The 24,857-nt window shown below is 39.0% G+C and overlaps 3 protein-coding genes across 3 annotated transcripts; 1 reads left to right on the forward strand and 2 right to left on the reverse strand.

Moving 5' to 3' along the window:
* Window positions 1-848: 848 nt before the first annotated feature.
* LOC130721449 (protein MAIN-LIKE 1-like) lies at window positions 849-2,915 on the reverse strand. The gene is made up of 6 exons (XM_057572247.1): window positions 2,657-2,915; window positions 2,442-2,569; window positions 1,749-2,333; window positions 1,473-1,661; window positions 1,161-1,361; window positions 849-1,082 (listed from the first exon to the last, which is right to left on the reverse strand). The coding sequence occupies exons 1-6, from the start codon at window positions 2,913-2,915 to the stop codon at window positions 849-851; spliced, it is 1,596 nt and encodes a 531-aa protein (XP_057428230.1).
* A 14,472-nt stretch (window positions 2,916-17,387) lies between these two features.
* Window positions 17,388-19,908, reverse strand: LOC130729742 (exocyst complex component EXO70B1-like). Its single transcript, XM_057581575.1, has one exon. It carries the CDS (start codon window positions 19,790-19,792, stop codon window positions 17,750-17,752), a length of 2,043 nt encoding a protein of 680 aa, XP_057437558.1. The 5' UTR covers window positions 19,793-19,908; the 3' UTR covers window positions 17,388-17,749.
* Window positions 19,909-20,111: 203 nt separating this feature from the next.
* LOC130729743 (uncharacterized) lies at window positions 20,112-24,557 on the forward strand. Its single transcript, XM_057581576.1, has 7 exons — window positions 20,112-20,521; window positions 20,755-20,917; window positions 21,439-21,639; window positions 21,719-21,964; window positions 23,362-23,509; window positions 23,811-24,033; window positions 24,141-24,557. Exons 1-7 carry the CDS (start codon window positions 20,209-20,211, stop codon window positions 24,479-24,481), a joined length of 1,635 nt encoding a protein of 544 aa, XP_057437559.1. The 5' UTR covers window positions 20,112-20,208; the 3' UTR covers window positions 24,482-24,557.
* Window positions 24,558-24,857: the final 300 nt, after the last annotated feature.

Here is a 24,857-nt window from a genome sequence, read left to right on the forward strand (position 1 = left end):
AAATTCAGAGTGTCAAAGTTGCTAATGTAGGGGTGACCATCCTTGTTCATCCTTGTTTGTTCAAAGTACTCAAAGTTGCTAAATAGAATAGGTCCAAGCTCTAGTAGAAAATGCCCTCCGGAGTCTCCTTTCTATGATGGAAACATCAAGGCTCACCCAGGCTCAGGTGGCTGCACTGGATCTATCCGGGATGCCGAGGAGGAGAAGACAAGGAAGGGGACCTCAGAAGCCAAGAAAGAGGACCTAAAGAAGAAGAAGACTCCCTCCTGATTGTATCCCATATGGGGGGTCATTGTACTTGTATATGTCAAGTACTAGGGTTAGGACTTAGGGTCCAGGGGTCATTGTACTTGTATGTTCGAAAATTTTGTAATTTATCATCAAAAAATTATGAATAAAGTACTTATTTGTTTCACCATGTTTCTGTTTCTGTTTCATATCTGGTTCTGGTTTCGAGTTGCAAATCGCACTCTCCGGGTGCGTCGTCGACGCTGCTCCAAGGAGCGTCTGCGTCGCACCATGTAGAAGCGTCTAACACGCACTCTAGGAGTGCGATTAATTCAAAACTTGTGTCGTGTACAGGGACCCTGGCATGGAACATTGTTTGGGTGTTACATGTCGCACTCTCATGGTGCGTCTTAGACGCATCTTAAGGATGCAATTGAGACGCACCCTGAGTGTGCGATGAGAACAGTAAATGTTACATGTTACCAAAACAGAACAATTGGAAACTAAATTAAGGGAAAATTAATCACATCACAACATAACTTGTCTTTAAAACACAACCTACGTGAAAAGTAATTTGTCTTCAATACATTCATCTTTTAATTAATCCTAAAACACTAGACCTAACTAGTCTTCGAGGTAGATGCTTTTGCTTTTCCTTTCTTCTTTCTGTCAGGGCCACCACCACCATGAGGTGCAACTTCATTGCCACTGCCACTGTCATCATCATCACCTCCATACTCCAAGTGCTGCATTATGATATCCCGCATACGCTGGTTTGCCTCGAGGATCCGCTGAGGGGTCTCACTGGGGTCAACTGTGATATCACTCAACTCCCGTAATTGTTCGAGAACATCCTACAAGCAACAATGAAACAGAATCATAAATTGTAACATAAACAAAATCAAACTAGTCATTAAATTATTGATCCTTACCACAAGAGTTACTGCCACAGGACCTCTTGTTTCAGGAGGGACCACAAAGCGGTGTGAGATTGTCTTGTACCACTCAAAGTAGCGAGGCGTTGTCGTTGGAGTGTCAGTATGTTGAGCAGCCACGCAATGAGACATGTTCTCAAACCTCTCATCAATATCCTCAATAAGGGGAATGTTTGGCGGTGGTAAATTGGGTTGATCCTGGAGCATATGGAACTGCCTCAACACACGCTCTGGCAGATATGGCCGGATGATGCCTGAATGCCGAATCCACCCACTGTAAAGACACTCCTACTGAAAGGGCCAATCCACTCTATGCTCGTCATATGGAGTCCATATAACATTGTTATCCCTAAGGTCATCTAGGATTAGCCTCTTCGCATGCAAGTCTACAGTCCCCCTCTTGGTGACCCATTTGCAAGCTCGCGAGTCTTTCTCACTGTATTTCCTGTTCAGGTTTCGATCAAACAATGAAGCAAGGAAGTGCTCAAATATCCATGTCTGTAATCAAATAATCATACATCAAGATGAGATACCTTAAATTACGTTAATTACAATTTAACTAAAATAAGAGTTGTAGAATCATACCTGAAACAGATTTAAGTATCCTCCAAGACTATTGGTGCAGACCTTGGTGGCGTCCTTCAGCTGGTCATAAAGGAAAGCCAATGTCATGGCACCCCATGCATACTCCTTAACCTTTTCCAAATCCATGAACATCCCCAAATATGCAACATCCACCTTGTTGTTTGTCTTCCCACAGAAGATCGTCATGCCCACCAAACGCAGCAAGAAGGCTCTAGCAGCTTTCTTGGTCTTCCCTTCCTTAGTCATGTCTTCATCCACCTTCAACAACCATGTATAACGAGCATAAGGTCCTAAGGACTTCCGGATCTCCTCTTCAGCATCTGCTTGTGTAACACCAAGCTGTTTATGCAATGCACTGGCTGCATCCTCACGAGTCAGGACTGGGAGAGTGAAGAATTTTCCCTTCACAGGAATGTGTAGCAAAGAACTAACATCATCCAGTGTGATGGTCATCTCCCCAAATGGCATATGGAAAGAGGATGTCTCCGGTTGCCATCTCTCCACAAACGTTGTTAGCATGGTCTTGTCAATAGAGGGAAAGTTGCATGTCAACAAAAGCAATAGACCAGCAGCCTCAACCATTCCCTTTACATAAGTCAAAAAGCATTTTTTCACATCGTTATGCTTCTTCTTATCATTCCCAAGCATAGCATTCCCATGGTGCTAGGTTTTCAAGACACCCCTATCAAGCACTTCAGCAGGTTTCTTGTAATGCTTCCACACCTCCAGTGATATATGTTGCTTGAAGCTCTTCAGCAAGGTATTGTCATAAGGCCCCCCAGGAAAGAATATATCATCATCATTATCTTCCTCACCTTGATCTGCTTGTGTATGCCCGTCATCCTCTTTATCCTCCTATTATTCCTCCTCCTCCTCCTCCTCAGTAGAACCCTCATCCTCTTCTTCACCAGAACTCTCCTCCTCTCCTTGACCAGAACCCTGTTCTGCATCAACCATATCATCATCTTCAAGTTCAGGCTCCTGTACTGCACTGGCAGCAGTCGTTGCACTACTTTCACGCCTTTTACGGGTTGCCTCGTCACGCCTTTTACGTGCTTCTTCTTTCTTTCGTAGGGCAGCGGCTTCACGAGGCTTACGTACCGATGCCGTGGGGGGAATTCTCCCTTCGTTGGCCGGTGGCACACTCAAATTCTTTGTTCTTGCCATATCTGAACCAACATTGGAAACATAAGACTCAAAACATAACAAAAACATAGCATTGAAGCTTTGACAGATAAGGGTCTATGAGGCACTCTCAGGGTGCGTCTGTGTCGCTCCTTAAGGGTGTGTATCAAGCGCACCCTTAAGGTGCGTGCATTTTGAACACGCACCTTCAAGATGCGACACAGACGCGTCTACAAGGTGCGATCAAAACCATAACATAATGGGTCGGATCACGTAACGAACCTGGGTTCCGGGAAGAATGTTGGGCTGTTGGCAGCAGAAGGTGGCGATGGGGGTGGCGGCGACTCCACACGGTTGCGGTGTAGCTGGCGATGGCGGCGGTCGGCGGAGGCGGAGGAGGATATGCGTGAGAGAGGGAGGGAGATTTTGAATGAGAGAAATGTGTTTGGGGGAGGGGTTGGGGGGGGTTCAGAAGTTTGAAAAAGTGGGAGAAGTGGGAGGGGGAGTTAGTGGAGAAAGTGGGAAGTTTTTTTTTTAACAGGGGCATTTTGGACAATTCGCCAATTTTGAGGGGTCTGAATAGGGGTCGGGGGCTTTGAATAACAATTCCCTTTCTTGTATCTCAACTCTCAAGCAAGTAGAAAAGCTCTTTCTACAGTGAGCAACTCTACATGAAATGCACTACCTTCGCCAAAACAAACCAATAACCATCATCCAGTGAGATCGTGTATAACACCACCAACATCCATGTTATCTCGCCTTGTACCCAACTACCATCTATGCAAATAACGTTCATATCATCACTTAAATTGTTGTGAGACGCAAAATTGTGAGCCACCATGGCAGTGCTCACTGCGGGCGGAGCCACCAGGGTGGCTTAGTGGTGCTCCGCACCCCCGTATATTTTAAGTTTTTATAGCGATACTATGCAAAAGAAAATCTAGCCCTGTAGTAAAGATAATATAAAGCATTAGAAATCATAAATCACATGGTGGTGCGGTGGTAAGCACTACTGTCATTATTGTGTAGGTCCTAGTTTCGAATCCTTGATCCCCTAGTTTTATATTTTTTTAACGAAAAAAGATTTCAAAAATGGACAAATGATTTGAATGGGAGTCGAACCAATTCCAAGAAGAATATTGTGAGAATGAAATAATGTTTTGCGTAATGTATACATCTAAATATTAACATCATTTGTCATTTTGATAAATATTTCTTACCAATTATCATGTGTTATTTTCTATTACTTTTGTAGATAACAAACACAATTTTTGGTTGGTATCTCGTGTACTCGAACTAATTATATATTTCTTTTATTTATAAAAAATATCAATTCAAAATATTATGTTTGATATAATGAAGTATAAAAGATTGAATTTGTATGTGAATATTATACCCAAACTGAATGTTGTTTGAAAAAAATAAAGTAAAATTCTATTAGATATAAAATTACTAATAAGTTGCTTCCGGATTGATGTCATATGCTGATTCACATCCCCTCCAATTGAGAGTTGAGCTCTGTTTTTATTGGATTAAGTGACTTTTCTTTGCAACATCTAGGTCACTGATATATGCTCATTCTCACTGGTTGTTAGTGTTTGATCCGGGTTTGGACCTTGTTAATGTCGCTTGCGATTTTTACTGCATTTTGCGCAGGGTAGGTGTTTATTAGGTGCGGGATTTCTAAAAATTTATATCTTTTGGTGTACCAAAGCAAGTTGATTTTTAGGTATTTCTATGTAATATTGGAGGAGACTATGCTCACATTGTTGAGTTCTTTTGTACAATCAACAATTTCATCTAATAATACTTTTGCTTTCAAAAAAAATTACTAATAAGTTAATTGCTAAATAAGAATAAATGTGAAAGATAAATTTTGGTAGTTTTGTAATTCATGTGTTTCAACACAAAGGTGAAATAGAAAAAATATCACATTTCTACATTTTTTTTAATTACGTTTTCACACTCGTAACATATTTTATTACGTTTACATGATTTCTTCGAACAAGATAAAATATATTAAAGTATATTTTTCTCCCTTAAATTGTAATGGTGTCGTTTCCACTTAATGAGAGGAGAATTTCAGACATATAAAAAGAAACGGACTTTCTCAACTGCATTTCATTTCCATATCAATTTCCAAAGCCTAGATGCTTGTCTCCATCATCAAGATCGAATCATAAGCGGATGGTGTTGTATAATAGTCATCCTTTGTCTGTGCTCAATTGATGCATGCTCAACATTCCATCATGCTAAATATCTTGCAATTTGCCTATTTGTATTAGAATGTGCACAAACGGAATACGACCCCAAAGACAATTTGTTCCCAACCAATTTGTATACGAAGGAACTTCAATCCTTTAGGTGAACTTCAAATCATGGTACTATTACATACATCATTTGTCTCTATAATGCCTCTCCAAATAGGATAAAATTTAGGTCAAGTTCCTTACTTCTATTTTATTAAGTTTATGTGTAACTTTTTAAATTTTGACAATAAATTCTTAATAAATGACATTTATTTTTAGAAATAATTGCACATGTGTCATCACATGATTGGTAAACTTGATGAAATGAATTTAAAGAACTTGATCTAAGTTTCTCCCTCTCCAAATATAAGAACTAATTCTATAACTAGATGTCAAAACTGTGTGTCACAAGTAGGGGTGGAAATAGGTTAGGCGGCTCGTCAAGGGCCTATGGCTCGGCTCGTCTGAGGCTCGACCCGGCCTGACTCGTTTATTAAAAAGGTCAGGCTTAAGCTTTTTAAAAGACCCCCTATTTAACTAAAAATGTCAGGCCTAAACAATTTAAAAAGCATATTTGGCATGATTGGCCGACCTACTTATATATTATTTTTATTAATAATAATAAATAAATATAATTTAATTATATATAATTTAATTTTTTTAAACTGATGTATACTTTAGTATAAAAGAAAACCCTAAGTCTCTACCCTAACCTAGATTAGAAACGTTCCAAACATATTCAGCATAGCACATCTTCAGCCGCACAGGACGCAGGCTGCAGCCAGCCACCACTGCCGGTATGTCGCTGCCACAACACATCCTTTGGGATTGAGACTTATTATTGTTTTTATTTCTGTGTTTAAGACTTGAGACATATTGTTATTAAATAATTTGTTCATGTTTAATTTTATTTGTGTTTGTTTTAAAATGCAATGATACATGTTTGGTTTTTGAAATGCAATGATCCATGATAATCAATATCAAAAGGAGATCAATGAAAATCAAATGACCCTTTCTTGAAACGACTCAATCTCAAATGGCCATTTAAGTTGACTGAGTTTCAAATGACCCATCTTGAAATGGCCAAGTATTTATTGTTTTATCCTCGTTCCTTTCATCCATATTTGGTGTTGCCAAAGAAAGTACTTCTACAGTATTATATTCAAGGAATAGTTCATGAAGACCATCCTCAATAATTCTTATCCTTAACTCAGCATTATCACCGTATATGTTTGCAAAGTTGAATTCTACAAGTTTTATTTTACACCTCGAATCAATCGTTACAACAATTGTCAAGATGAAGCAATTTTCTCCCCTATAATAAAAAAAAATGAAATTTATATAATCTTCAAATTGTGGCGGTTAGAACCGCCAATAGCTGAGAAAAATCACATTCTTCAAACTATGGTGGCTAAAATCATCTTAATTAACGTATAGAATGGTGATTATGACTGCAATAAATTGCACCCGATTAGAGAGCTTACATTTAATGGCGGCTTAAAGCACCACTAAATTTTACGATGGTTTATGCGTCATTATTTTCAAGCAAAAAAAACTATTTGAATACTACACTGTGGTGTTTTAAACTGTTAACATTTATGAAATGTGACATCTATTTAATGCAATCTATAGTATCGCAGTTGTTATGGTGGTTCCATATAAACCGTTGTTTTATACCCAATGACAGAGGTAATTACAAAGGTTCTTCAAACCGTCATTCACGTAAACTAGAACGGTCATAACCGTCATAATATGCACCCGGTTAGAAAGCTTACATTTAATGGCGGCTTAAAGCACCACTAAAGATTATGATGGTTATGTGTCATTATTTTCAAGCGAAAAAAAAGAACTATTTGAATATTACACTGTGGTGTTTTAAACCATTAATATTTACGAAATGTGACATCCATTTAATGCAATCTATAGTATCACAGTTGTTATCGTGGTTCCATATAAACCGTCATTTTATACCCAATGGTGGAGGTAATTACGAAGGTTTTCCAAACCGTCATTCACGTAAACTAGAACAGTTATAACCGTCATAATATGCAAAAAAATAACCGCCACAACTAATTCATTTTTTTTGTGTAACTTGTCTAAGCTTTTGGGGAATTAGAGTTGATGATTATTATCTTTTAAAGATTTGTTACAAAGCTAATTGATTGGTTAGAATATCTTTTGGAATAAGTGAGACATAGAAAGAAGAAAGAAAGAAAAGAAGGATATGACAAATGATATGATATGAAAAGAAAAGAAAAATATAAAGATAAAGTGACAGAAAATAATTTAAAAAGGAAAATGTTGTGTGGATGAATCCAAAAAATAAAATATTATTTAAATGAATTAATTAAAACCAAATGTTTTGTGATTTCTTAAGTTAACTGAAAGCTATAAATATAATCCTACATCAATTGTTGATGTGTCTAAAAGATATACAGTAAAAAAAGTCTAATCCATACAACCATAATATTGAGCTATGTTCTGGGTTGAAGGTCAATTTCCATAAGAGCAAACTGACTTCTGTTGCTCTTAATTTGGAGGTCACAAAGCAATTTGCTTCATTTCTCAATTGTAAGGTGATGAATTTTCTATTTGTCTATTTGGGTATTCCGGTGGGAGGGAGAGCTAATTGTAGCAAGACTTGGGAACCTGTAATTAAGAAGCTGAGGGGGAGGCTGTCTATGTGGAAGCGTAATTTCTTTTGGGGGGGAGAATATGCTTGGTGCAGAGTGTCTTATCGGCGATACCTGCCTCTGTTGTTAAAGTCTGCACACGATTAATGCGGAATTTTTTGTGGGGTGGGAGTGGGGAGGAGCGGAAGATTGCTTGGGTTAAATGGGCAGATGTTTGTCAACCAAAGGAGACGGGGGGTTTGGGCATTAAGGATCTTGACTTATTTAACAGAGCTTTGCTTGGTAAGTGGATGTGGAGGTGGCGTACAGAAACTGATTCCTTGTGGTGTCAGGTTATCCGTGCAAAGTATGAGGTTGATTTGTATGTTAAAGAATCTGCCTGGTGGAGGGATGTGCAGGCGGCGTGTCGATTTGAGGATGTGGATTGGTTTGAGGAGGGGGTGCAGAAATTAGTTAAGTGTGGAGATCAGACAAAATTTTGGCTTGAGGATTGGACAAGGTTTGGACCACTGCGTGACATACATTACAGGCTTTATAATCTTTCCTCCTTGAAACGTGCTACTGTATCTCAGTGTGGAGCATGGGTTCACAATGTTTGGCAGTGGAAGCTGTCTTGGCGTCGGCCGTTGGGGGAGAGGGAGAACTTTTGGCTGTGTGAGATGTTGGATAAGGTTAATCGTTTCTCCCTTGTGGAAGGTGTTTCTGACATATGGGTTTGGAGGCCGAACACAGCAGGGTGGTATAGTGTTCAATCTTCTTATAACTTCTTGCAGGAACCTTCTTTTGATCCCGTGGACCCTATTTACAATACTGTGTGGCATTCCTTTGCACCTCCGACGGTCAAAGCGTTTGCTTGGCGTTGTATTCGTGGTCGCATTCCTTGTCTTGCTAATTTATTGCGGAGAGGTGTACTTCTGAACCAACAAGCGGCGGTGTGTTGGCTTTGCCAAGCGGAGGAGGAATCACCCTCTCATCTTTTAATTTCATGTCAGTTTGCTGTGGACATTTGGATGGAGTGTTATACTTGGATCGGTGCTGTGACTGTGCTGCCTGGGCTGTTAAATCCTCATTTACTCCAATTCAGCTTTGGGTGGAATGAGGGACAACGAAGAGGGATGTTTTCGATCTGGTTGGCAGCTGTCTGGACCATCTGGTTGATTCGGAATGGAGCGATTTTCAGAGGAGAAAGTGTTGATCTGTCATCAGCAATGGAATTGATAAGGTGGAGATCTTGGGTATGGAATAAATCAAACATGAAGGGATTCTCTTACACTTTCTTTGAATGGGTGACTAATCCTTTGCTGTGTGTGCAAGCCGTGTAACTGGTATAGTGCAGGTCCATTTGTTGGTGAATTTGACAGTTTGTGGAGTTGCCTTTTTTTGGTTTGGGTCATGTTATTTGTGGGGTATGGGTTCTGTAGGTTGGTTTGTATTTTAGATGGGTAATTGCTTAATGTAGTTTCTTTTTTGTTTGTCTGTAACTTTCTTTTCTTTGTATTGGGTGGAGTACCCCTTGTACTTCCTATCAATACAATTTGGTTTATCAAAAAAAAAAAAGTATCTTCTACCCTTAATTTCCAAATCCTGGTTACTGTTCACGGGGCCTTTTTTTTTTGGGACAACTTCTTTTTCCAACTTTGCTGATGGCCCATGTTGTCACACAATTGCATCATGCCCAACCTCACTCCTTCTCTACTTCTCAATTAGATGCCTTCAGCCTCGAATTTTGGCATACGGATTACTTTTTTTTAGGTAAGCCAAATTTTGTATTGAAATTGAAGTACAAGGGGTACTTCAAACCCAATACAATAGATAGAGGAAACAAGACAGATGCCCAAAGGGGTACTTCAAGGCATACGGATTACTTATTTTGCCTCTCTGTGACGTGGTTCTCAGCAGATGCCCAAAGGATTCTTGAAGAAAGGTTTTTTGTCTGTGTATGCAATCAGCAACTGCGTGGGTTCATACTCCCCAAGACCCTTCGTCATCTTCCCTCATACTAACATTAACAGCTGTGTAGGTTGCTTTACAGATGGATTACAGATTACAGATTACAGATACAGATGGAGGCTCTTACTATACGGTAAGCAATAATCTTCCCCTATAAATTCACCATCCACCAAGTGTATTTTCTTGTGCTTCATTCTGTGCTCTGAACTGAATTAGAGATAGAGATAGAGTTAGAAATTTTAATAAAAAATCTTTACCAATCTTTATTCAGTTTCTGATAAATTTTGTTTATTTGGATTGATTTTTGAATGCATTTTGCAGTCAAGCCATATTTTGTTGAAGATGCTACCACTTTTGTAAGTGGTGATACTAATACCCTTGAATTTTTCTTTAGTTCTTTTTAAATTATAGTAAGAGTGAATTGTCACAAGTGCCAGTGGTAGTGGTGATAGGTGGAGATTTTAATTCCACCTTGAATGATGGTTGCTGATTTGATGTTTAAGCATTTTGTGGAAACTTCCCTTCTTTGATGCTACAGTAGAAGGAGAACCAAGGACTGGTACTGGTTGTTATACTTGAAGGTATTGCTGCTGTTTTTTCTGTTCTGTTATGGCTATGGCGCTGACTTTGAATAGCTTGGCATAAGGAGATGTTGAGTGATGCTTTCTGCAAGTTTTTGATATGTCTTGGGTGCTGTTTCATGCTTACGGCTACTGCTGCTACTGCTATTGTCTTTTTTGCTGCAGCATGAGGTTGTTTAGTAAAACTTGTTGGTAACTCCTTATGGTAATTCCTTGCTGGTATGGGGGTTGGATATTAGGACCAATTGCTACTGCTGACTTCCTCAAATTCATTTTTATTATTCTGTGATTAATTGATAGATGGGGTATGTGATACAAGGATGTGAATCTATGTGCTTGCTGCTGCTCGAATTCTTCTTTAGTTTCACATGTCACTGATTTCTTTGGTGCTCTGATGTGGCGTGTCCTGAGTTCCTAAGGTTCAAGATACACTGCTTTGTTCAGGTCTAATTATGCAGACTTTGTTCTGCACTATGAGGATTGTGGAATGGTAATTTGCGGGTGTCTTTGAGGTGCTGATGTGTAGTTTAATACTTGAAGAAGTGTGCCTTGTCTTGGATCACATCTGTGAGTTTCTTAGTGTTTTTTATGACTCTTTATTTGACTTTCTTTTTTGACTCTTTGTTTTAAGCTTACTTGGGAGAGTTATGTTCCCAAGTCTCTTTTATTATATCTCATGTGATTATCTTTTCAAAAAAAAATAGTAAGAGTGATAGAGTTTCTGAATTTTCTTTCACTGTGTTGTTGTATCAGACTTTCAGTGCAGCAAACTCTATCTACTTCCACCCCAGGTAAAGTTCATATCTTTTCCTATTCTAATATTTTTTTATGACTCTTTTACCTATGTCTATGAAGCATTTTCCTCTTTGGCTGCATGTACCTTAGTGTTGAACATGTGATCATTTCTTAAGTTTCTCACTTTGCAAATAGGAAACTGCAATTGAGGACCTATTGGGGTTGTGTATAAGTCAGTGGACTCAACTATTCCAAAAAAATTTCCTATAGGTATTTCCTTTGGGATTTCTGTGATATTGTGTGTGTTTTGAGGTTTGTGCTTCCATTTTGAGGGAGCACCTGATCTGGAAAATAGAGCAGATAAGCTCTCAAAGGGCCAAGAAGAGCATAAAAAAGAATACCAGGCAATTCACAACCAATTAACTTGGTTGGGAGAAGAATCAGTAGCAAGCTGGCCAACAGACAATTTCGTCTATGATAGAGGAAGAGATGGAGGCCAATCCATTTATGACGGTTGATCTACATGACATTTAGGTTCATTACCTCAATGTTCCCTTTTTAAAGTGCGAAACAAATATATAATTTCTTATCAATTGGAGGGAGGATTGAAGTAAATACTTTACTAATGCCTTTAGGAGAGTATATTGGTGGCAATAATTATTTGTATCAATAGGTTTCTTTGGCCTCTAAATTTTAATTCAGGATTATGCCTAGATTTTATATTGCATTAAAATCAATATGATCAAACAAGATCATAAGCTACTGCTTATCACTTAGCAGATGATCACTAATAACACTTAGGTTTGCTAAGCTGATATAAGTAAAATTATCCTGTTCGCGAAAGACCTATCGTTGTTAAAAATTCTTTCATTGTTCTTTTGTTCAGTAGCTGAATTGTTAATAACACTTAGGTTTGCGAAGCTGCTTTTAGGGGAAGACATTTCAGGTGCAGGGAATGATGCTTCTTCTACATTGGCTCTGTCATATGCCATAACAAACCTGGTTGGTATATACCTTATATAATGCAAGTTAATCTAAAGGGGCTTTAATGATATGCTTCATAATGTGAGTTTCTTATGTTACTTTGGATACTGCTGTGGGTAATTTGTCTCTCTTACATTGTGTTTTATCATTTCTTTTACAGGCTACTCAACATTTTGGTATACCATCCTTTGAGCAATCTGTTATACATATGACACTGAAATTTGTGGCCGCATAGTCTTGAATTCCAATGTTTTGATTAACAAGATCAACATCCTTTGTCAACTCTGCTAAATAGGATAGTTATGAAGAGATTTAGTGTGCAGGTACAACACGCACACTACTACAACCTCAAAATCAAAAGGACAAGAAGTGGTTTGCTTTGAAAAGAAGATCAAGATATCTAATGGGAAAACTTTAGACATTATTGGTGTGGATACTCAATTATGTATTTATTTGTTCATAAAAATATTTCTATGTTTGTTGAACTTATCGTCAGATATCATTAAGGCATTTGTTCATAGTCACTTTTACTTTGTCCTAGCATTGCTATAGACTATAGAGTATAGACTTTAGTATCTTTCACTTATTTGCTTCTTTTCTGATGCTGAAGGACTCTGTCTTAAGGGGATCATTAAGTGGAAATAGAAACAATCAATTGCATTTGCTGATCAAAACATTGGAAGCAAACAGTAGTAACTGGTATGGGATCAAACTTTCTCTTCCAACCCATTTTTTTCAAAATCTGAAAGGATTATTTTAATTTCATTTGTTGCTAACTGTAGGCGCATTGTTTTAGGAAACCAACCACTTACCATCTGTGGAGAGAATAAGGAAAAAATGAAGAAAAAGCAAGTTTTTGAACTGTATTTAGTAACTTTCGAATTGTGTAAATTCAGAGGATAGGAAGGATGTGCTAGGAGTTTTTAGAAGACAAATGAGTAGATATGTTGATCCAAAGCCTGAAAACAAGAATGGACAAGCTGACAAGTAAAGGAACAACACTATGAGGGATGGAGAAAACATTACACACTTACATTGTCTACTACTTTTGAAGAGCTTTTCTTTTAAAAAAAATTCTTTACATGTGCACTTTAGAGTTTCTATAAATTTATCCTTTAAATTCTAGAAAAGAGAAAATTGGCATGCCTTAAGTAAACTGGATCATTTCTTTACCCTGGCATGGCATCACAGATGCATTTTCCTGTATAAATAGAATGTGAATTTTGTTTTCTCACGACTAACTTAGTTCATAATAACTTTGAATAAGGATCCTTTGAAGAAATTCTGACTTGAAAAACCTATATTGGAAACATTACCAATTAGACCTGATAGTTAAATTGGTTAAGTGATTAACTGATCCAGAAAGATCCTTTGTTTTGTTAAAAATGGTAAGGGAAAAACATTGAGATGTGAGAATGAAAATAGGTAATGAGAGTGAGGAAGTAGGAGATTTTTTTTCCCTTCGCATATTTTTGTTGATATTAGAATACAATGAAGACAAATTTGTAGTAGTACATATTCAATCATAGCCAAAAAAAATTAAAGGATTTCTTGAGAACTAAAATTTTTCTAATTTAAATTACAACAAGTTTATATTATAATTTTCTCCAGTTTGTTCCTTTTGAGAGACATTGATCTTATTGGAATTAAGGTTAAATGTCCTCATCATCTTCATCCTTTCTATGCTCCCCTTAGATCCCCTTAGTTTCAATAATAATGATCTCATTGGATGGTGTTATTTCACTTTGCAGCATCCTTCAATGCTGCTTCAGGAAGTTGGTGATGCTGTGTCAGTCTTGCTTGGTTTTGCACCTCCTTCCACCCTTTCAGCTGCCAGCTCATCCAAGGTCCTTAAAAGATCATCAGTGATGTTCATTTTCTAACCTTATTTGTACATCATGCTTTTTTAGAGGTTTGATTGATGATAATATTTTGCTTTTTGCAAGTGAATGAGGTTCTGATACCTAATCCATTCAATAGGCCTCCCGCTATGTTTGTGCTGGAAGTGAATGGAATCAATGGTTTCTGGCCTTGGTTTTATGTATCACTCACTTATAGCAATAATTATTTGTGTTTAATTCTCTCCTAATTGTTAGTACTATTTTTACGAGAGATGGTTTTGTTGTTTTCTATTGTGAATATTTGCTCCATATACTGATTGCTTACAAGACATTTTTCACTCATTTCACTGTTTTTTTTTGTTCCACAAAATTAAATACACCTATAAGAAGAAGGAAAATCACTTCTGGGAAAAAATTCAAAATTACTGCATTATCTTAAATGATGAGTTTGGTGCGGTTCTTGAGTCATTGCTGACTAATTGCATGTTAGTGCAGGTGCTGAGTAATCTGCTAAGCGTATCAAAGTTCATGAATGTCCTATAGGACATCACCTTAAGTCTATTTTGTATCTATCTTCTGTTATTTACCATTATTAGGTCCTTTTGGTGTATGAATTGGAATGTCATGGTGCTTCCAGCAGAGTTACACATTTCATTTCATGTCATATTATCTATCTTCCACTATAATCTTCAGGAATCTATATTTATGCATTACAAGGAGATGTCGCTGAGCAGTTGTTTTTTTTTTTGGCTTAATCCAGTTTTTGATCCCTAACCTTTGCCATAAATATGACTTTAGTCCCTCGCCGGAGTAAAGATGGGGATTGGTCCCCATTTTTTAGCAAAATGATTGGCTTTGGTCCTTCCGGCCGGTTGGGTCAACGCCGGAGCTCCGGGAATCCCATGTGGCATTGCCACATCATTTAATGAGTCCACTTGGATTTTTTTCCTTTTTCATTTAAAAAAAATTAAAACACTAATTATTAAATTAGTAAACAGGACCATCTTCATTCATTGCATCTTCTTTATCATGTATTAACATCATCTTCAACCCATCATCATCATCATAAAAAAAAAATACCCAACCCAGATCTACAATCTCTAAATCCCAACTTGAGTCATACCCAATTTTCCATTTAGTTGGTTTTTCAACTTGTCTTTTGAATTGCAAATGAGGGACCTTGTCGAATCAGAAAACAACCCACTAGTCTGAAACCATGAAAGGGTCCATTTTGAGGAAATAGGTGGTGGTGGTGATCTGTCTAACAAAAGAAAGAGAATAGAAGGCTGAAATATAGGGAGAACAAAGAATATAAAGAAAGAGTCTAAAAACAGAACGAGGAAATAGGTGGTGGTGGTGAACTGGTGATGGTGCCTTTCGCTCTGCTGCTACAATATCATCTCATCATCACCATCATCAATAAACGTTTCTCTAACCCACAATCGTGATTCAAAAATCCTTTTTTGTGTCGTACCCAATTTTCCAGTCCAAGTACTCCTTATGGGTCTCTGTTCTTCACGGGTTCCAGCATCAAACCTGAATCTAAACCCTCCGACAGATCTGAATCCACAGATTGGTTGATTGCAGTGGAGAAAAACCCAACCCAGCCTTGTAAAGAAAAACCCAGATCTGGTCCATTCCGGGCCATCCATCGTAGCCACTCGCAGAGAAGAGGCCGGCGGCGCAGGAGAGGTGGCTAGGGTTTCAGAGAAAAAAAGAAGAAGGAGAGGAGAGAAACAGTAACAGAAGCATAGAAAGAGCGTGAAAAGAAAGAAAGAAATGGAAGATGGGGTTGGGGTGATGGTGGGGCTGATGTTGTGTGAATAATCATTGGTGAAGATGGGGTTGGGGATGGAGTGTCTGTAAACTTCTGGGATTTGGGAGTGTAAATGAGAAGAAGATGAGGAAGGATGATAGTGTTGATGATGATGAAGAAGAAATCTGGGTTTGGGTTTTAATTAATTAAAAGGGAGGTTAATTAGTGAGAGTTAATTAATGTTTTAATTTTCATGTATCTTAATTTTATTTAAATTTAATGAAAAAAGAAAAAAAAATCCAGCTGGGCTCATTAATTGACGTGACAAGGGCCACGTCAGCTGGCGGAGCTCCGACGTTGACTCAACCGGCCGGAAGGACCAAAGCCAACTATTTTGCCAAAAACTGGGGACCAATCCCCACATTTGCTCCGGCGAGGGACTAAAGCCATATTTATGACAAAGGATAGGGACCAAAAACTTGATTAAGCCTTTTTTTTTTGACAGCAAACTTAGAAATCCATAAAATAGAAAGAGACATAATGTCTTGGACTACAAAACGCTGGATACACAAAGGAATAAATCCTACCCACAATCTATCTTCATTTTCCAATGAAAACTTAGATAAATTATGGACCACACAATATTTGCATTCCTACCTATGCGTCTAATATTAAACGAAAGCAAACTATTACTTAGCACAGATATGTCCTGCATAATAAAAGCTTGATAAGAACCACGTGATTCCCCTTTCAACACAGCGTCCACCACCCTCTTACAATCTGATTCCATAATAATTGACCAAAACCCATGTTTAAAGCAACTTCAATCCCAAACTTAACAACACACGCCTCAGCATACTCTGCACCAACTTCATAGATATTTCAAACCTTTGAGAAAGACAATTGAATTTCTTAGTTACATATTCCAAGGCTTTGTTGGTTATTTTATCTCGATTGTACTAAGAGCTATGATTTATTTACACTTAATCTTTTTACCAATCCCTTTCTACTTTACTTTGTTTCTATCTATCATCTTTCTCAATTATATCATCTATCTCATCTCATATTTTTGCTGTTTTTTTCTTTCTCTTTCGTTGTCCTGATTCAAACTTTTTCTTACTTAAATTGAGGTGTGAAAAACTGTGTTCTTGTACTAAAAGACATCTCTTTTTTTTGTACAAAGGAAAATTAAACCAAAACTAAACAGATCTTCTTGAAAAGAGGCACAAGGAGAAAACTTCCAAACTTGCCAACAACAGCCATCTTGAGTTCCATCTCATACATATATATTCTCATATCATTTGTAACATAAATCATATTCTATTATAGCTTTTAATTTTAGTTATTCAACAACGTATGCTCAGTCAGTTGCTTATATAAAATTTAAATCATGAAAATAGATAAAATTACGTAAGAAGGCCCCGTGCTATGCACGGGTCTCAATCCTAGATTCCTAGTACCATTAAGGGTAAAGACACTTCATAAACACCCAAATACATTATATTAATTTATTCTTTTTTTTTTTAATTCTTTCTTCAGGCATAGTGGTCTACATATCACTATAGGTGAAGAAAGAATTTGAAAAAGGAGAAAAATACATACGACTCAAATGAAAATGAAAAAATTATGTAGACATTTCTAAAACACTTCTACCATATGAAGATAAAAGAAGAGAGATAAATAAATGATATAAAAAAATGAAAAAAATGCACAAAGAATATAAAAAAAAGTGTAAATGGGAAAGAAAAAAAAAACTAAAATGTGAATGTGCTAAAACTCACTAAATTGAAAACAATGAAAAAAAAGAAGGTCATGATTTCAAGATTGGAACACAAGAGGGCCCATGGCCATAACATACTAACCCAACATTATCCTCTGTGTCCAAACAAAAGCGAGCTCTTGCTCAACAAACAAAAGTAGCAAATTTCTACGAGACCCAACCTTTTCTAGTCCCTCGACAACAAACAAATAAGACAACCATATGTGGAAGCAACTTCATTACAACATGCACGCACGTGTACATGCACTGCATGGCTTCTCCTTCCTCACCCTCTTTTCTTCCTCCTCCTCTTCATCATTTTTTCAAAAGACAAAAAGTAAATATGAAATAAGAAATAAAACTATGATCACATATATGTAATAGAGGGTTATGTTTTTCTTCTACCAGTGGACTGGTGAGGCGCCTTTCCCTCAAACAACTCCTCAATGTAACTCTCTATATCCTCAGGCTGATACTTTATATACTTCTCTGTCTGCCTCCCAGGGTCCAAGTGTTGCGCAAACCTCCCCACAAACGCTCTGTACGCCGGAATAATCACTGCCGATATTGAAACCCTCAGCTCCGACTGAAGCTGCTCGTCCTTCACCACCCACGAGCTCTGCGTCCTGTGGATCTCATCAAACAACATGTTGAAGCTCTTGAACCTCTCTTTTAGCACCGGCTTCTGCACCTTACCATTCACGTTCAGCCCTTCATGTCTCAGACACGTCAGCACCCTATTCCACGTCTCCCTCTGGTAGCTCTTATGGTAGTTCCTCAGCTCTGACGACCTCTTCCTGCACCACGTGTTCCCCATCACCTGGCTCATCTCCGTCGACCCCTTTATCTTCTGAAGAATGTACCGACCATTGTTCATCAAGAAGAAGTTGCTCAAAGCTATGTCACGATACAACCTCGCCTTCCCCTCCAGGCTTGAGTCTAAAAGCTCCATCACCCTCTTCACCTGAGCCGCGAACGGTGACAACTCCTCCGTGGTGGTGTCAACAACGACGCCATTTTGATCGTGGAATGACCTGCTGGTGGAATCCGCACGCTCAATTTTGGAGTGCTCCTTGAAAACCTGCTCTAGGGTTTCCTTGTAGTCCCCTGCTATGATGAGGTAGTTCATGATGTAGCGCGTGAGCGGGTGCACGGCTCCGCCCGGGACCGGAGTCTTGACGGTCTCTGTCTTGATGGAATTCTCGAAGTCGCAGAAGATGGAGATCGCAGCCTCGCCAAGCCGGCACTTGGCAAGGCTCATCTCCGTCTTCAGCTCTTCCTCAGACTCTTCTGGAAAGAGCCCATGGAACTTCGGGATCACATCGCCCAACGTCTCATACATGTCCAAGAGCTTGAAGAGCTTCTCTCCCGCACGCTTGGTCATCGCAGCTCCCTCTGCAAAGTTGAGGAGCTGGATGACCACGCCACGAGAGAGGTTGCTGAAGAGCCCCGCCGCAACAGATGGATGCTCGGGGAACACTGCCTCGGCGAGACTCTTCTCACCGGGGAAGAACACGGTGGCGCACTGCCAGAACGTCTTGATCCATGCAGGGATCATGTCTCTCGCCATGGCCTCCCACTGCACCTTCTGGATCATCTCGTCAATGCTGATCCTCTCCAGGCCAAGGTTGACCAGAATCTCCTCAAACGCGTTCCTCCTCGCCATGATGTACACCTGGCAGCACTCCGATTCGTAACCGCCGGAGAGCATTGCGCCGGCGATCTTGCTCAGGCTAACAATCGTCTCCTCTGAATAACCCGGGAAATTCGTCACCTTGAGTTGAAGAAAAAAATCAGGATCCTGATCCGACTTTTCTTGTTGTTGCTGCTTCCCTTTGGGATCAGTATTCTCGCCGTGATCCAATTCGGTTGGGGCTCTAGATTCTTCCAATAACCACCGGAAATCCTCCTCCAAAACCGACATGGCACGCTGTTGAATCATGCCGGTGCGGTTCACAAGCGAGCTTCTCTTCCCATTATTCTCCTTCTCCTCTGAGTTCTCATGAACATGATCAGACAGCGTTTTCATCAGCTTAGAAACCCGATCGACGGTTTCTAACAACCACGAATCTTCCTCCGCAACCTCTCCCCATTTAGCTTTCCCTGCTCCCGCATCATACTTCGCTATCTTCTCCTCCACCAGATCCAGAAACTTCTCCACGGAACCAGGCACCTCAAACGACGACTCTCCCTCCTCAGCATTGTCATCACCTTCCTTCAATGGAGTCGCGAGCCATTGATCTATCTCTTCTGAAACCTTATCAAGACTCGGCGGAGGAGACTTCACGTCATCGTCATCAACCTCTTCCTTCTTCTCCTCCTCCTCCACCGCCTGATCTCCCTCCTGATTCGACGGAGGTGGCGGTGACGATGCCGGTTCTGCCTCGGCGGGAGAATGAGAAGCGTCGTCGGCGGTGTTTTTATTCTCCATGATGGTTGTTACGACGGTTATGGTTTTCCACCTATGGAGAGAATAGGGAAAAATGACAGAAAACAAGAAGCGTTTCACAAAATGCGAAGACTCAGGAGAATCAATAGTTTCTTCTCTTTCAAAAAATTAATTGATTAATCTTCTTCTCTCATCAGAGAGAGAGTTGACCGTTGACTTTAATTTGGTACGTGCTTCGGAGTCGCTACATAGTGCGCGCCACTCATTAACGGGTCGGATCCGGGTAAAATGACGGGGTGCAGTATCGGGTCGGGTTTAGACCCGGTTCATATGAGCTGTGCTTAGACAAAGGAGAGAGAAAAGAACATTTAACACTTGCATAGTTTAACTTCAGATCCGGGTTAAGAGGAAGCTGAACTGAACTGAACTGAGCTGAATTTTTTTTTTGTTTGTTGAGAATGAGATATGGCGGTGGAAGAAGGAGGAGAATGCTGTTGCAACCGTTTCTCGTTTTGTGTGCGATGGTGACCGGTGTGGGACTGTTGTTGTTAGCCATCAGGCCGTTGGATCCACCTATCAGGGTGGATTTCCCGAGGGATTTTGAGCTCGATGATTCCAACAGCTCCGGTTTGGATGATGGTGGTGGTGGTGCCGCCGGGGAGAAGCCGTGTGCGACGGTGGAGGAGATGGGGAGGGATTTTGAAGCTGGTGTTGTGGGGATGGAGACAGTGAGAGTGAGGAGAATCATTGAGGATCATTTCGTTTTGAATGGTAGGTACTTGTTGTTCGGTTACTGTTTTTGAATTTCAGTTCTTAGTTTATGGATCATAATTAGCATTTATTAATCTATGCCGCTTTTTTTAATTTTTCTGAAAAATTAATCGAAGTCTTAACAGTGAGATTTATGACATTATTGACATGAATATGTGGATTGGAAAGATTTGCTGATGCAGAAACTGTTTTTGAAGGAGAGGATGACTGATATTGAAGAATTTTTGTTTCAGGTGCTTCAAGAATCAGGGATTTGCCTCCTGATCAGTTCTGTAGTCATGGATTTGTGCTAGGGAAGACGGCGGAGGCGGGGTTTGGGAACGAAATGTACAAGGTCTTAACTGCTGCGGCACTGAGTATAATGTTGAACCGGTCCTTGATCATTGGCCAAACCAGGCATATTGGTTCTTTCCCAAGCCTTTCTTTTTCATTTTTACCAACTAACTTCCGCGCTGCATTTATTTTTCGTGATGACTGATAGTTTCTTTCAAGGTTAGTTTGGTTGTATCTCTTTAAAAATGGATGGGGGAAATTCCGGAGCTAGTTCTGCATGAAAAATTCTATAGAAAACTAATATCTAAACTGCTCGCCCTCAATTTGAAAGAGATATCAAACCTGCCCGTGGAGCATCTGCTTCATATGAAAGAGATACATAAATTTGTGTTAAAACATTTTAAAGTGTTCCTTCATAACTTGTTCCAAAAGCATTGTGCAACATTCAAATAGCAGCCAATTTTCATGGACTTGACAGTTTATGAAACTTATAGGCAGAGCTCTGCCATTGATGCCTATGAACCTGCTATGAGCTTGCAATATAGTGTAACATAGTGTCTTGTGAATCATCTGTAAATTTTACTATTTGGACATATAGATTTATCATCACATTTTCTGATTTTCACCTTGGTTCTGCATTTCAGAGGCAAATATCCTTTTGGGGAATACATTTCTTATTCCAACTTTACCTTTACCATGAAAGAAATAAAGCATCTGTGGAGACAAAATGGCTGTGAAAGCAAATATGGGAGGCAACTTGTTATGAGGACTGATGATTTTGAAAAGCCAGCTCAAACAAATGTTCTCTGCAGCAATTGGAAGGAGTGGGAGCAACCTATCATATGGTAAAGTGACATGGTCCTTCTACTTATCAATTATCAATCTATCAAGCATCGTGTAATGACTATGAACCTTATGTTTTAGGTTTCAAGGAACTACTGATCATGTGGCGGCTCAATTTTTCTTAAAGAATATACACTCTCAGATGAGGATTGCTGCTTTTGATTTATTTGGTGACCCAAAAGTTCTAGGATCTCGGCCAAATGTATTTGGGGAGCTCATGAGGGTTCTCATATCCCCTACAAAAGATGTTGAGGCAGCTGTCAATTGGGTTATTGGTGGCGAGGAGAATCCTGACATCACTTTGCATATGCGGATGCTTATGAATAGGTAATAAAACTAGAAGTACATACTCTTTTCATAGAATGGGAACTATCATGGTTGAGGAATGAGGCTGGTGAAGCCCACCCATAGATGAAATAGTATCTCTGTCCAAAAAAGCATGTTTTTTTACCGCCGCACAGAGAAAATCTTTTGTTGCGAATGAACAAGATATTGAGGAATTGATTCTGTAACCTTCATTAGCAGATTCATTTTCTCTGGTTTCCCTGATCAAACTAGAAGTTACCAAGGAACCGTGCATAGCACTAAATAGGGAGGATACACCAGCTACACTGGCTGAAAAAAAAAACAAAAAAAAAGGAAAAAAGATAGAATTCTATTATATAAATCAAAATTCAGGGATGTTTCTTAATAAATATAAAGTGAAATGGATGGTAGCTTCAAAGTAAGAATTCAAAACCAAAATCTGTCTGACAATTTTAATGGAGAATGAAACAAAACACATTGATAGAAACCATGGTTATACTGGTCTTGTCGAGAAGGTGGCTCAGATTGGTAATTAAGAGGGCTCACAGTAACGAAGGGTGATTTAGGACATCTATCTTGTCAAGTGTTGATGGATAGAAAATTTAACGGTCTTTGGTTTGGGTGTGGAGAAAGTATCACCATATACATCAATGTTCTGAGAAACAATTCAGGTTGTTGGTGTTAGCTGATAATGAGAGTTTGAATTCAGAAGAAGAAATCATCATTGTCAAAATGGATGAAGAGGCTCAGGAATCTAATTCAGAATGCAGAGACCACCAACCTCTTATCCATAATAAAAACAATGGAGTTCGGAGTGATGCTTCGAGGAGCCTCCTGTTGTTTTAGTTGACAGCTGTGTTAGTCATAGCTTCATCTCCTCTGAAGTGACTCATTCCTTGAGATTGTCAGTGAAACCAATCAAAGAATTGGGTATTAGGATAGAGAATGGCTACAAAGGGGTCATAGAATGGAAATGTAGGGCTCTGCTTTTGTTTTTATTTTATTTTTTATTTCATTTCAGTAATTATATATTAATGCTTTTTAATATTTAAATACAATAAATTTAGAAATGGTATTCTAAATCAGCAGTCTTGATTTTTCACCAACTTAACAAAAAGGTTTATTAATAAATGTTATCTATTTATCCCCAACATAACAGAAAGGTTTATTATAGCAATGGTAAAAGTTTAAGGTTGTTTGAATGTCAATTCCGGTATCCTTTTGTACCTTTCTTTTTGCCGCCAAAATAGGTATTTTTCGTCCTTCAGAAAAATTCATGTATTTACATGCATATTTGACACAAAGTATCTATGTAGCTTTCCAAAAAAATTGAGTTTCATTGGGCTGGAATGGGGCATGTCTACCTTCTAACAGGAGATGTCTGTAACTGATTGACGATATTTCTGTCATTTTTTAAGGTCCATAAGAGCTGTACAGGCTGCATTGCTTTGCATAAAAAAAGCCATACAGAGTCAGCACCTAATGTCAAGACCAAAGGTGGTTGTGGTGTCAGACACTCCTTCTCTTGTTAAAAGTATCATTCCCAACATAAGTGAATTTGCCGAGGTAATTTTTCCATTCATCTTGGGTGATCATTCATGTGAAAATGTGTGTTTATGAATCTTGAGTACTACACATGCCACCCCTATGCTAGAAATTGTTTTTACTAGTAAAAATGGAAATTAACACTTTGTCTGTAACTACAAATGCCAAAGGTGCTATCTTCCATGTTGCCAATCTGCTGTGTTAAAAGATTTTCTTCAACATCTTCTATAGCTCCCTTTCTGAATATGATGCGTGAGACGAGCATCAATGGATGCAGTAAACTTGTGTTCCTCTGATTATCATGCTTATGTGCTTTGACCAGGTTCTTCATTTTGATTATGAAAAGTTCAAAGGAAGTATTTTTGACGGATTGCCCAAGTCAGATTTTAGAGTAAAGGATTGGGGTCCTGCACCCAGATGGGTTGCTTTTGTAGACTTTTTTCTTGCATCTCGCGCTAGATATGCTGTTATTTCCGGAGCTCATCGGCGTGTGGGAACTACATATGCTCAATTGATTGCTGCACTGGCTGCAGCACGCAATCTAGGTACTTGCATCATCTCTGTCCCTCCTATTATTTTTTTATTGTTTGTCACATTTGCACCATGTCTCTTAAAACACACTGCTGAAGCATCTAAAAATTGTTTTCTTCAGGAGACAACTCTTCTTCTGGTTCAAGCTTTTCATTTTTTAGCAGTTTCCAGAGTAATTTGTTGACCGACGGTTTGAAGAATCAAGTTGGTTGGGGCCATGTGTGGAACCGATATGCAGGACCATTGAGTTGTCCTAACCAGAGCAACCAATGCGCCTTCACGCCACTTCTCCCTCCTGGCTGGTGGGATGGCATTTGGCAGTCTCCTATTCCGCGCGATGTTAATCGTCTCGCTTCCTATGGCGTCCAACTTTCCAGTATTGGCACAATTGATTTTGATTCCCTTCAAAATTACTGTAATTCTAGGAGAAGTGTTTTGAAAACCATCCCATTCAATTTGTAGCGTTTGAGATTCACATTTCATTGTATTCTTTCTTGGGTAATCATAATAATTTATTAGTATAGAATGTTACATCTTCCACCTTCGCATTCAAGAATTCTCAGTCCATTTTTTCCCCCATCAATTTGATGTCAGTCACTCCTTCCACGTGGGCTACGGCTTGTGGGCTAAATTGACAGTTCTACAGGCCCCAAAACACATGCAGTCCTTCTCATTTGCCTAGATACCATCTCATGATTGTTGTTTGTAGTTTGAATCAAAGGGTTAAACACAAAACTCATGATGAGTGAGTATTTGGAACCATTTCATAGTTACTTACAATACTCATGATGAGTGAGTATTTTGAAGATCGATGCCCTAAAGGTAAAGTTATTTCGAG

Source organism: Lotus japonicus, chromosome 1 (genome assembly GCF_012489685.1).
Source record: "Lotus japonicus ecotype B-129 chromosome 1, LjGifu_v1.2".
In the NCBI taxonomy this organism is placed as follows: Eukaryota; Viridiplantae; Streptophyta; class Magnoliopsida; order Fabales; family Fabaceae; genus Lotus; species Lotus japonicus.

What these genes read in the sequence shown, in the direction of transcription:
- LOC130729742 (XM_057581575.1), bottom strand. Translation starts at nt 19,792, where the DNA reads ATGGAGAATAAAAACACCGCCGACGACGCTTCTCATTCTCCCGCCGAG.
- LOC130721449 (XM_057572247.1), bottom strand. Translation starts at nt 2,915, where the DNA reads ATGGCAAGAACAAAGAATTTGAGTGTGCCACCGGCCAACGAAGGGAGA. An exon ending in GATACTTAAATCTGTTTCAG is followed by an intron (nt 1,662 to 1,748) that starts GTATGATTCTAC and finishes ATTTGATTACAG; the next exon opens with ACATGGATATTTGAGCACTT. An exon ending in CTCCATATGACGAGCATAGA is followed by an intron (nt 1,362 to 1,472) that starts GTGGATTGGCCC and finishes CATATGCTCCAG; the next exon opens with GATCAACCCAATTTACCACC.
- LOC130729743 (XM_057581576.1), top strand. Translation starts at nt 20,209, where the DNA reads ATGAGATATGGCGGTGGAAGAAGGAGGAGAATGCTGTTGCAACCGTTT. An exon ending in ATGCGGATGCTTATGAATAG is followed by an intron (nt 21,965 to 23,361) that starts GTAATAAAACTA and finishes TCATTTTTTAAG; the next exon opens with GTCCATAAGAGCTGTACAGG. An exon ending in ACATAAGTGAATTTGCCGAG is followed by an intron (nt 23,510 to 23,810) that starts GTAATTTTTCCA and finishes TGCTTTGACCAG; the next exon opens with GTTCTTCATTTTGATTATGA.